The sequence below is a fragment of the Pipistrellus hanaki genome, assembly GCF_964339955.1.
Source record: "Pipistrellus hanaki genome assembly, chromosome: 5".
NCBI classification, from domain to species: Eukaryota; Metazoa; Chordata; class Mammalia; order Chiroptera; family Vespertilionidae; genus Pipistrellus; species Pipistrellus hanaki.
The window spans coordinates 80,137,383-80,150,270 of record NC_140507.1 but is presented as its reverse complement, the minus strand read 5'-3'; the positions used below and the strand labels follow the sequence as shown (position 1 = coordinate 80,150,270).

The 12,888-nt window shown below is 50.6% G+C and overlaps 1 protein-coding gene across 1 annotated transcript; it reads left to right on the top strand.

Moving 5' to 3' along the window:
• Positions 1-78: 78 nt before the first annotated feature.
• SLC35E1 (solute carrier family 35 member E1) lies at positions 79-11,682 on the top strand. The gene is made up of 6 exons (XM_084885968.1): positions 79-542; positions 841-911; positions 3,703-3,840; positions 5,578-5,703; positions 9,634-9,879; positions 10,347-11,682. The coding sequence occupies exons 1-6, from the start codon at positions 134-136 to the stop codon at positions 10,575-10,577; spliced, it is 1,221 nt and encodes a 406-aa protein (XP_084742094.1). The 5' UTR covers positions 79-133; the 3' UTR covers positions 10,578-11,682.
• Positions 11,683-12,888: the final 1,206 nt, after the last annotated feature.

Here is a 12,888-nt window from a genome sequence, read left to right as displayed (position 1 = left end):
GGCGGGCGCGGCGGTGACGGGAGGCGGCGGCCAATGGGGAGTGGTGTTGGCTGGCGCGCCCGCCCCCTCCAGCCCCGCCCCAGCCCCGCGTAGGGCCGTCGAACGGGCGGGAAGGGGTGGCCGCTGGGGTAGGATGGCGGCGGTCCCGGGCACGGGGGGCCCGGGCGCGGCGGGCGGCGGCGGCGGCGGGGCGCGTGAGGGGGCGCGGGTGGCGGCGCTGTGCCTGCTGTGGTATGCGCTGAGCGCGGGCGGCAACGTAGTCAACAAGGTGATCCTGAGCGCCTTCCCGTTCCCCGTGACCGTGTCGCTGTGCCACATCCTGGCGCTGTGCGCCGGGCTCCCACCGCTGCTGCGCGCCTGGCGCGTGCCCCCCGCGCCGCCCGTCTCGGGCTCCGGGTCCGACCCGCACCCGTCGCCCGGCCCGCTGCTGCCGCCGCGCTTCTACCCGCGCTACGTGCTGCCCCTCGCCTTCGGCAAGTACTTCGCGTCCGTGTCGGCGCACGTCAGCATCTGGAAGGTGCCCGTGTCCTACGCGCACACCGGTGAGTGCGGCGCCCGGTCGTGGGGGGGCGTCTCACCTGGAGGCGCCTGGTCTTGCGGGGGCGTCTCACCTGGAATGCCGCCAGGCTCTGAGCTGGGGAGGGTCTAGCACCCGGAGGGGGGCCGGGCCTCCGGGAGGGGAGGGGTTGAAAGGGAGCAGAGTGGGGTTGGGGTGAAATCCCACAGAAAGAGAAGGGCTGCAGAGTTTTGAGGGTTTGCCAAGCTGTCTCAGCCCGCGGATAAGTTGGGACAAGAGCTCTCAGGGTGGCCACCTGAGCGCCCCATTGCTTCTCTTTGCAGTCAAGGCCACCATGCCCATCTGGGTGGTCCTCCTGTCCCGGATCATCATGAAAGAGAAGCAGAGCACAAAGGTAACCCAGAAGGACTCTGGGCAGGTGGGGACTCTGAGGGCTTCCAGGAAGTTGCCCAGCTGGTGACGTGGTCCAGGCTCCTGGCCTGCAGGCTGCCAGGCTTCCTGTCAAATAAGGAAGTCAGTTTAGATGCCTCTGGTGGCCCTTTTGCTGTTAATTTTCTGCAGTCACCCTGGGAACAGCGGTGTGTGTGTGTCCCCGAGTTGTTTCTCATGTGTGGTCTCGTGGACACTGTCCTCTCTCTCTAGTTCCACTTTCCTCCCTCTTTGGTCTCCTACCCAAAGTGTCTGGTAGATGATGACTTGATCCCATCTTGGCCAGGTACCCTTTCTCCTGGAGTGGGACAGAGGGTGGAACATCTGACTTCGTGCTGGAATGGAGTTTCACTTCTTTACAAGCGTCAAGCATGGTCGGGTTGGAGGTTTTTGGGGTCAGAAGTGAGATGCTTGTCAAAGGAGTCTGATTTTTGGCAAAAATTCATCAAAGTCTTTGAAATAAAAGCAGCCAAGAATTGGGAATGTTTGAGAATGGAAGTTAAAATAACAGACAGAACCCAGAACTGCATGAAGGAAGGTGCTCTGGGCACAATCCAGGGTCTGTTCGGTGTGCCAAGCCAGGGTGTTTCCTGCCTTGGGGCGAGAGAAGCTGTGGCTTTAGCCGGAGACAGCTTTGCCCATCCATGCCCTTAAGTAGAAGTAGCTCCTGTTGTCCCAGCTGGAATTCATTTCATGCTGGACAGAGCGCCTCTTTTATACTTGATTGGTTTCTGGCATCCTGTGTTTTATGAGCAGCAGTGCCTTGGATCAGCTTATAGAAATTGGGCCAGCCCAAGCCAGTTTAGCTCAGTGGGTAGAGCGTCGGCCTGCGGACTAAAGGGTCTCAGGTTCAATTTGGGTCAAGGGCACATGCTGGGGTTGCGGGCTTGGGGTGTTTGTGAGGCAGCCAATCAATGATTCTTCCATCATTTATGTTTCTACCTCTCTCCCTTCCTCTGTCCCTTCCTCTCTGAAATCGTGTGTGTGTGTGTGTGTGTGTGTGTGTGTGTGTGTGTGTGTTTTAAAGGGAATTGGGCCGCTCTGGCTGATGTTTTCTTTCAGCCTATTTTTCCCCCTGCGAGAACTGGGTGTGTTCTGCTGCCTGCTCCCAGGGTAACGTCAGATGTGACTTGTCTCCCGAGTCGGAGTTGCTCAGGAGGTGTGCAGCTGCATCACTCGATATCACAGCATGTTTATCAGGTTTCCCCGTTGTACAGGACATTGGACCTGGCTTGGACAAGGAGCTGGAAACTTCACCCAGTGAGGAAACTGTAGGGAATGACTTGGGCAGGAGTCTGATAATGAAGGAATGAGTATGGATCCACCCTGTGAGGAAGATAAAGCAGGTCATTCCAGATCTCAGGGGAGGAAATGGGACTTGTAAGGGGAGAGTCGTGTGCCCACGGGCCATAGCCAGTAGTGGGGAAGCTGGAGTTCAGAGCCCTTGCTTTGCCCTGGGTGGAGGCTTGGGGGGCAAGGAGGTACTTGGGGCGGGGTGGGGGGCTTTAACCAGCCACTCCTAAAATCTCACAGTACTTTAACAAAGTCCTTTGTAGAAGAGAGATAAACCCTGCCCAGCTCCCTCACCGCTGGATCTGTGGGGATCGGCAGGGCAATTAGGCCTCTGCTCACACCAGCCTTGGCCTGGCGCTGCCCACTCACCTGCTCCACCATCCCACTGCAGTCCTGCTCTTGGCAGAGCCCAGATAAGTCAGAAGAGCTAAATGTCAGGAATTGATTCTGTTTATCTGGAAATGGGGAGCCGCTTAGCCAGCTGAGAGCTCAGGAGCCATTGCATACACCAGGCCCTGGAAAGCTTGGACCTGTGGAAGGCCTCCTATCCCAGCACGTTACTCGGTCATTCAGCCAGCTGTTACTGGATGCCGCTGTGTTTTGGACACCAGGATAAAGCAGTGAACAAGGACCTGCTCTAAAGAAGTGCAGGGACACAGACTATGTAATGGATACTTATATTTTATTGATTTTTTTTTTTTTTTTTTTTTTTTTTTACAGAGAGGAAGAGAGGGATAGAGAGAAACATCGATGAGAGAGATACATTGATCAGCTGCCTCTTGCACACCCCCTACTGGGGATGTGCCCGCAACCAAAGTACTTGCCCTTGACCGGAATCGAACCTGGGACCTTTCAGTCCGCAGACCGACGCTCTATCCACTGAGCCAAACCGGTTTCGGCTAATAGACACTTATAATGGGTGGAGATCTCTAGGCCCAGGAACTTGACAGGGTGGAGGTGGGGGAGGGGACGGGGTGTGGGGAGGTGGGGGGGGGGAAGTTCTCTTGAATGGTATGTGAACTGAGGCCTGAGCAGGTAGGAGCTCTCCAGGTAGAGAAAGCACTGGGGGAGGGTTCCAGTCAGTGGTAAATGCAAGTTGGAAGAGGGACCCTGCCAGCCCCCTGCAGGATCGGGGTTTCAGACCCTGGTGTGTTGGTGGTGGCAGCTGGATAGATCTGTTAGGAGCAGCCCCGTTGGTGGCCCTAAGCAAAGGCTCTTACTGGGGTGATGGTATAGGGAGTGGGGCTGCCCATAGTGACACAGCCTTGCCCCAGGTGCTACGATAACCATCTCTCTGCCCCCAACCTCCGGAGCACGGCTGTCCCAGCTGACACTGTTGTCCAGAGGATAGGTGGTGCCCCTTCGTTGGAGGAGAAGAGAGCAGCTGAGGCTTTCCCCTGGGTGTCTGTGTTGGGCGGCCCCGCTCAGCTCCAGCCCATCAGCCCTTCCTGCCTCTCCCACAGGTGTACCTGTCCCTCATCCCCATCATCAGCGGCGTCCTGCTGGCCACTGTCACCGAGTTGTCGTTTGATATGTGGGGACTCATCAGTGCTCTTGCTGCCACACTGTGCTTCTCACTTCAGAATATTTTCTCCAAAAAGGTATTTAGATACTGTCTCTGGTACGATGATGTTCTGGGGTGCATGGGTAGCACTGAAAAAGTGACCCAGTAGGGATTTCTTTGGTGGTGGAGTGAAGAAAATCATGTCCTTCTGCTGGTTTTCTATTGTTTTATTTTCCAAGAATGTGTTTTTGTTACTTTCCTATTTATTTATTTTCAAATGCAAGCAAAAGTTTATTTAGAAAGTCATGGGTGGGGGAGGGGGGGCGGTGAGAAAGTAACAGAGGAAGAAAAAGCGAGCCAGCTGGGCTGCATGGGCTCAGGAAACAAGGTCAGAGGCACAAAAAGGACCTGGAGCTGAGGGGAGAGAGAGAGGAGCAAAGATGCTTGCTTTGAGGAAAGAAGAGGGGGAAAGGTGGGGGCATGCTTCAGAGAGCGAGCGAAAGAGCGAGGAAGAGAGAACATTGTGTACCAAGAGATTATGTTTTTTATTACACAATTAACATATGCTTGATGAGGGGGGAATAGAGAAAAGTTTAATGAAAAAAATCAGAATTGAGTACCTACTTATGTGGCAGGCACTGTAGTAGGTGCTAGAAATGAAGAATCAGGAGGCTTGCCTTACCTGCCAAGGGGTTTCTATGCTCTTGGGTAAATTATTAATGCTAGGGGTACTTTCTGCACAGCTTTTAGTTTTATAATATTTTAGACCAGAGATCTGGTGCACGAATTTGTGCACAGGTGGGGTCCCTCGAGGTGTCCTGCGGGGATCGGCCCCAGCTTGTGCCCCCCGTCTCGCAGCCCCAGCTCATGTCCACAGCCTCTCGGCCCTACAGCCGCGCCTGGCACCCCACTGTGGCCTGGTGCTGCCCCCTGCATCATCCTGCCTGCAGGGCGATCAATCAGAGCCCGGCACCCTGCCCAGCTCCCTCACCGCTGGATCTGTGGGGATCGGCAGGGCAATTAGGCCTCTGCTCACACCAGCCTTGGCCTGGCGCTGCCCACTCACCTGCTCCACCATCCCACTGCAGTCCTGCTCTTGGCAGAGCCCATTGGAGCGAGCAGCACCTCCACTGCTGCACGTTGCCAGCATGTTCCATGCTGACTCCTGGTGGTCAGTGCATGTCATAGCGAGTGGTCAAACTCCTGGTCAAACAATTTGCATATTAGGCTTTTACATATATATAGATACATGTTAGAATTTTGTTTTGCTCATTTACTATTGTATCATTGCATTCTCTGATATCATTAAAAAATATTGCTCTTAACTCATGTAACAATCACACTCCTCAGGTACCACAATTAATACGTTTAGTTCTTCTATTGCAAATGCAGGTTATTTTCAACTATTCATTGTAAGTGATGCAATAATTTACAATGTCTTTCTCGCAGGTTATTTCCTTATGATTGGCTTACATAAGGATATAATGATAAAGGTCAGAAGATGTTTATGGCTCTTGATATGCTTTACCTGGTTGTGTTCTGAAATAGTGATATGCCAATTTAGTGGAATTTCACAGTGCCTAGCCAGCATTGAGGCATTGGGTGTTGCTATTTTGTTTTTGCTTTGGGTTTTTTTTCTCGGTTCTTTGTGTATAAAACATTGTACTTGTTTCAGGCATGAGCTGCCTGTCCCATCACAGGTACCCTTGCAGGTTTAATAGTCAAAGGTGTGACTTCAAGGTTAATGTAAAGTCACTGTGTTTGGAGCCTGCGTAACTCAAGTCCTTGACACTGACAGTGTCGCTTGGCCTTTAAAGAGATTTTCTCTCTCCAGGTATTGAGAGACTCACGGATCCACCATCTGAGGCTGCTGAACATCTTGGGCTGCCACGCCGTCTTCTTTATGATCCCCACGTGGGTCCTGGTGGACCTCTCCACTTTCCTGGTCAGCAGTGACCTGGTGAGTTGACCGGCACCACAAACACACCCTTTTCTTGGCTGGTTCCAAAGTGGCTGCTTTGTCCTCTGTGTTGACTTGGGGGCTGTCGGGGCCTCTGACAGCCTGGTCTTTAAATACTCATCTCTTTGTCAGGGCTCACGTTGTAGGAAGTTGGCTTTCTTTGCGTTTCCTTCTCCAGCATGCTAGATCCCGGCTGCTGATAGCAGTGGCACGAAAGATGACAAGACTGCCAGCACAGGGGACTTCCCTGTCTTCTAATCTGTTCATACCTCACCCTAACTTTAAAACTGAGTTTGTTCCTTTCTCGGTGTCCTCTCTACATATTTCCGTGTACTGCAGTTGTAGCTGTAGCTCTCTGGAGCACAGGAAGTGGTGTCTTCTCACCGCCTGTGCCGGGCTAGCCTCCAGAGAGCACGCTAGACGCTAACGCAGGCGCAGTGATGAGGAGCTGTGCGTGGTTCTTCCACACCTGAGTTACGGAGGAGTAAATGATTAAGAGGCTTCATGAGATCTGGCTGGGTTCTTGACATTAGTCTTCAGTCCTTAGCTCCACCTGTGGCTGTCGTGGAGCTTACCTCCAGTTACCAGGTAAGAAAACTGTGGCTCCCTGCTCCAACTTCCCTCCCACGTTGCTTAGCTACGATTTCTCTGTGAAGAACTTTTCACCCTCGACCAGGAGTAGTCTGTTATCTTGAAGTACAGGGCATGAGGGGCAGTGCAGTGCTCCTCTTCCCTTTTAATTACCATTTTCAGAGTAAAGAGTTGGAGTGACTGCAATTAACCAGTGAGTCAAAGTGTTTTTCCTTTTTTGGGCGTGGAGTAGGGTTCTTTTGTTTTTAGGAAGGTGTGTGAGTTGTGCATATTATTATTTTCATAGTAAAATTAAAACTGTCTTGACCAGTCGAGTCCTCTTATTGGCTCCCTGCCCTTCTGACAGCACCTGTCAGCCTTTGGTGGCTTTTGGTTCAGGAAGATTTCCTCCTTTGTGTACCTCCAGCCCCAGGCCTGCCGTCAGCACTGGCTGGGGGACGCAGGTTGCTTTTATTGGAGAGCGGTGTGTAGGAACACAATCGTACGGTGTGTTCACATTGCTGTTGGGCTGCCATTGCTGTTAGGCCTTTGCAGTGAAACATTCAGGAAAGGAGTATTTGGGGGCAGAAGAGAGTTCATTCCAACTCTTTTCAATTCCCATTTAACATCACATAATTTATGACTGCTTTGGTTTTTTATTAATATCTTTTCTGGAACCCTTGGTTCCTTGCAACATTTTCTATTTTGTTATCCTTCTCCAGGTACTTACATACATGGTTCTATGTACACACATGTTGCTTCAGAGTGAGCACCTCTGGGGACAACTGCAGGTCAAGCAAGAAGTTTAAGATTTCCGTGCAGTTCTACTTGTCCGTAGAACATGTCCCATTAAAAATGTCCAGCAGGCCCTGGTAGTTTGGTTCAGTGGTTCGAGTGTTGGCCCGTGGATTGAAGGGGTAGTGGGTTCGATTCCTGGTCAAGGGCATGCACCTCAGTTGCAGGTTCCCCAGCCCCGGTAGGGGCACATGCAGGAGGCAACCAATCCATGTGCCTATCTCGCTCTCCCTCCTCCCTCCCTTCCACTCTCAGAAATCAATGGGAAAAAATTATCAGGTGTGGATTAAAAAATGTACAGCAGATCATTTTGTTGGAGCATTGATGAGATGCTGATATCACTTAGCCTCTGGTAAAACTGGTTTCATTCATATGTCCTTTCGCTTAAAGTCTCAGAACCTTCAGTGTCATTGAGGCCTTACTATACAATTGAAATCCTCTGTTCTAAGGGCACTTGCAGGAATTGTTTTCACAATGTGTCTGTCAATGACAACTGTTGGGTTCCTTTTCAATTTTTAGACATTGCTTTCTCTCCATACCCCTTACTGAATGTCAGATCTTTATATTTCCAAACCAAATGATATGTCAAGGTTTATTCAAAGATACATTCATAATTTCCCTCCTCCTTATACAAAAAGTGACTTTTTAGATATTTAGAAAAGAACAACTTTCTTTTTTCACTCAATAATATGTCCTGGAGATCACTCATGTTGATGTATTTAGGTCTTTCTCATTCCTTTTATTGGCTACAATATATTGATAGGTTTGATGTCAGTTCTCTTATGCTGTCCTATGTTACAGTTCTTTGGTGTCTCTATGCATATACATGCACAAAAATATATATAGGCTTAGCTCTGGTCTCTTTTCTTTGCTTTTTCCTGTATTGAGGGCATTTTTCAGTTTTCTTCTAGTGATCACGTTTTCTTTTCTTTTTCCTTTTGTCCCATGTTTTACACTGAGCTACCGTGCTTTTCTGAAAATAAGACATCCTCCGAAAATAAGACCTAGCTCATGGAAAGATAAGGCATCCCCTGAAAATAAGACCTAGCGCAACTTTGGGAGAAAAAAATTAATGTAAGACACTGTCTTATTTTCGGGGAAATAGGGTAGTACCATCCTTCAGCTCCCTACCTTACTTTCTGCGTGCACACATCTTGGGGCCTCCTTTCTCCTAACTGTAGTTCCCCCATACACGGGCCCTGTTCGGGCGCCACTTGAGGGTAGCGGGCATGGCCAAGGCATACTCAGTCCCAGGCGCCTTATGTGCTGCGCCAGCCCAGCCGAGTGGGCAATGAAGGATTGAGAATAGACAAGAGAATGAAAGCTGGGACTCAGTGGGATGCTGTTTCCCTGATGGGGACCCACCAGCGCCCGATCACCTTTTCTTTATTTTGTAATTTTCACCCAAGGTTTTTTCCCCCCCCATTGATTTATTTTTAGAGAGTGGAACTTGGGGGGAGCGAGGGGGAGAGAAACATCAACATGAGATAGACACACCAATTGCCTTCTTATGTTTGTGTGGCTTTAAATTTTTTTAAAGCACTCTTGGAGCCATGATGGCGTTTGATCTCCACAGCGGAGGCATTGTGCAGGCTCAGCAGGGATCATCCCCGTTGCAGAGAGGTCACCACAGTCAGAGAGGTCAAACAGCTGCCCAGGCTTCCAGAGACGGGGCAGACCCAGGTCTTCTGTCTCCCCACCTCGGGAGGTTTCTTCATATATCAGGGGCTGCCTTCCTGGGACCTCCCTGTCTTACAGAATGTATCATCTCTGCTGTGGTCTGAATGTTTGTGTTCCCCCAAAATCCACATGTTCAAACCAACCCCCAATGAGATGGTGTTAGAAGGTGGGGCCTTTGGGAGGTAATTAGATCATGAGGGTGATGGGGCCCTCATCAAGGAGGATCAGTGCCCTAAAGGGACCCCAGAGAGCATCCTTATCTCTTCGACCACTTGAGGACACCACAAGAAAACACCATCTGTGAACCAAGAAGCCCCACCAGACACAGAATCTCCTTGATCTTGGACTTCCAGCCTCCAGAACTAAGAAACAAATGTTTGTTGTTTGTAAGTCTCCAGGCCTGTGGTATCTATTACAGGAGCCCAATTAGAGTGAGATCTTACTCTGTCATCCCCAGAGCCCTGACCGTCACTGTCCAGGGATGAGGGAAGGCTTTGGTTCACGCCATGCTCTGCACCCTTTGGACACCTGATATCCTTCTCGGCGCCTCCATTCCTCAGCGGAAGGGGAAGGTGGTGGTGGTGATGTGATGGCTATCATGATGGTGGTGGTGGTGGTGGTGAGGGCAGTGACAGTAGTGGTTGATGATGATGGTGATTGTGACAATGATGGTGACGTTGAAGGCAGTGATGAAGGCCATGATGCTTGTGCCAGGCAGTGTCGTGAGGGTTAGAGGCTGTGTGTGTATAAAGCACCTGCTATCACACTCGAACCCATCCTGGTCTGCTCCCCACCGGCTGGCCCCAATAAACCACTCTGTGCCGTTCTCCCAACCTCTGCCAGGGCTGGCATGTGACCATGGTGCTGTCTTGCTCCCGTCTGTAGACCTATGTGTCCCAGTGGCCCTGGATGCTCCTGCTTCTGGCTGTCAGTGGCTTCTGTAACTTTGCCCAGAACGTCATCGCCTTCAGCATCCTCAACCTCATCAGCCCTCTGAGCTACTCAGTTGCCAACGCCACCAAGAGAATCATGGTCATCACCGTGTCCCTGATCATGCTGCGGAACCCCGTCACCAGCACCAACGTCCTGGGCATGATGACAGCCATCCTGGGCGTTTTCCTGTACAACAAGGTGAGTCTGGGATAGAGGGATTGTCTAACCCACTGACACTGCGGGAGGCACTAAGAATGGTGGAGAGGGGAAAAGAAGTGGCCTCGCCAGAAGCTAAGAGGCCCAGGTTCCAGCTCCCAGTTTTGCCAAACTGGTTTATGGTCTTGGCACAGCCCCTCCCATCCTGACCTGCCTTTTCCCCCATGGATGGCCCCAGTCCTTGCCTCCCTCCAGCTGTGGCTCTTGGGTCCACTGAGGCTTTGTCAGGATGTCACTCTCCTATGCAGGCCCTGTTTAGTCCCCTGTAAGGACATAGGATGACTAACAGCGAGGGCCAGTCCATTAGCCGTTCACTGGGCACGTCCAGCCCTGCTGGGTTGACACTCGCATGGCCTTGAAGGGCTACCTGGCAGTGAACCTTGAGCTCCCCTTTGTCTTGTGTGTGTTGGGGAAGGAGCCAATGTCCTTCTGCTGTCTTGCCCCTGCAGACCAAGTACGACGCGCATCGGCAAGCACAGAAGCACCTCCTCCCGGTCACGGCGGGGGACCTGAGCAGTAAGGAGCACCACCGGAGCCCCCTGAAGAAGCCCCACAACGGCGTCCTCTTCCCCCAGCACGGGGACTATCAGTATGGCCGCAACAACACCTTAACAGACCACTTCCAGTACAGCCGGCAGAACTACCCAAACTCACACAGTCTGAACCGCTATGACGTGTAGAGCCTAGAGGATAGGGTGGGCTGTTCTGCAACCCCCCACGCCCACCCACCCCAGCAGTACCAGGAACTTCTGACAACTGGTGAATGTACGCCCCGCCGGGGTACGGTGCGCAACCATCAGAGGACCCCGGGGTTCCCGGCCCCCGGGGCAGCTGGATGCCTTCCCTGCCGTGAGGACCACAGCCCTGGAGCACTGGTGTTCACGCCCTTTCTTCCTGGAGTTTGTCATCTGGGGGCGGCAGGTTTTCCCTTTCTGTGTGGGCTCAATCCCCAAGTCGTGTATTCCGAGTTCTCGTTCTGCTTCTCGGATAGCATTTCCAGAAAATCCTCTGGAAAGGTGGCGTCGTCGTGGATATAGACCCTGGTGCAGGCGAGGAGATGGACGGTTTCCCTTCCAGCCTCATGGCTATTTGCAGTAACTGGCAAACGCTCCCCAGTGAACAGCTGTTGGCAGTGAGCATTGAATTGACCAGCAAGTCAGAGCTGTGTGTCAGGATCCAGAGGGAAGAGCGAGCAGGGCATTGGTCCTCTCAGAGCTGGGAGAGGAATCATTAGGAAATCAAGTTCAGTGTCTCAAACTCTATTTCTGCCTTTTTTTTTGGTCTTTTTTGGTGGGTCTTCACTGCTGTGACGATTTAGTAGGATGTCGAGGAGATGTTGATTTCATGGAGATCTCTCAGTTTTGTAGGAAATGTTTTGTAGTTGTGTATTTATGCCTTGGTCCCCAGTAGGAGGTGCATACAGACTGGCTTAGAGATTGAAAACCCTTTTGCTTTAAATGTTTGAAAACAAAAAAAGTTCCCACTGCTGATGCCTGTCTGACACATATCAGCATTTGGTAGGAAACAATGAGGTGTTGAGAAGCACCTCTCAAATGACCATAATCGCTAAAAGCAGAATGAATCAGGAATACCGATTATCTGGACGGTTTGTGTGGCAGACAAGAGCAGCGGTTTGATTCCGTGTCCTATTCTTGTGGTGCTTACATTGGGATCTGAATCATGTTCTGGTGAAGGGAAAAGAGGCGAGCAGCAAGCTAGGATCTGGTTTGTCAAATCAGATGCTTTGGTCAAGAAAAAGTTGGCTTAAAAAAGAAGAAGAAAAAGCAGGAAAAGTTGGTTTGGGGAGGCTCACATTGTGACCTGTGTGCCAAGATCCAGGTGGGGGGTCCAGCCTTCTTGGCACCACGAAGGACTGTTACCCTCCCTCCTGGGTCCATGGCTGGGTCTGAGGTGCTGCTTTCTTCCTTTGGCGCTGTCCCCAGCAGTTGGGACAGGAGTCATCCTTTACCTCCCGCGAGACATTTCTCCCACTCGGAGAGTACGTGACGGTTTACGCTTGACTTGGTTTGTTTCTGATAATTGGAATGTTGTATTTAAGAGGTTGTTTTGTCAGCTTACATTGGGCCGCTTCTGGAGAGGTCTGGGATATCTTTGGGCCTGTGAGCTTAGGAATCGCCAGCCTCTGAAGTTCCTGTTTGCTGTCTGTTATTCGCTTGCTTTCTAATTACTTCGGCCCCAAATTTCAAGGTGATTGCTATGTGGAATCTGAAAAGGCGATCCTGAAGGGTGTTATTGGTGATGAGCTTGCCGAGTGCCTTCACCGGAAGCAATCAAGTCTACAGCTGAATTTTTCTCAAAGTTGAATAACAAATGGGAATAATTTTGAACTGCAAAGATATTGCAGTGTTTTCTTTATGATTAGAGTAACTGACTCCGTGGACATATAATTGAACTACAAAATGAATTATGCCTCCATTCAGATTTAATGACATTTCTGATGTTGCTGAAATGTGTATATTAGGTTTTTTTCCTTTTCCAATGCAAAAATTGCTGGTGAGGGGAAATGACTGGTTTTATTATGGTTTATAAATGAATAAATGGGATATTTAATTCTGTACATAAATTTACAGTAAGTACATACACTGGAATAAATGAGACAATCGTATTAGACCAAATTATCAAATCAAAAGACAAAGACATACTTTTGAGACTTGACAGTTCAGAGCTGACTGACCCCTAGAAGGCTGGTTTTCCGGCCACTACTGCCCTGGTCCGCCTCCCAGTCATATTTGCCACTGTTCCCCTCACTCCTCACTACTCGGGTTTGTGGTAGCAAGTTCAGTTCACCCACTTGTGTTGTGGCCTGGCCTGCAACACGAACCCAACTCCTTCATTTTACAGAAGGGGAAACTGAGGCTCAGAGGGCATTTTTAAATAGTGTTTGGATCACTGTATTGAGACTTGGTGTAGGATTTTTTAAGTCATGACTGTATTTTAAGTCATTCATTATAGGAAAAATCACACCCTTCT

What these genes read in the sequence shown, in the direction of transcription:
- SLC35E1 (XM_084885968.1), top strand. Translation starts at nt 134, where the DNA reads ATGGCGGCGGTCCCGGGCACGGGGGGCCCGGGCGCGGCGGGCGGCGGC. An exon ending in CGTGTCCTACGCGCACACCG is followed by an intron (nt 543 to 840) that starts GTGAGTGCGGCG and finishes TTCTCTTTGCAG; the next exon opens with TCAAGGCCACCATGCCCATC. An exon ending in TCCTGGTCAGCAGTGACCTG is followed by an intron (nt 5,704 to 9,633) that starts GTGAGTTGACCG and finishes TCCCGTCTGTAG; the next exon opens with ACCTATGTGTCCCAGTGGCC.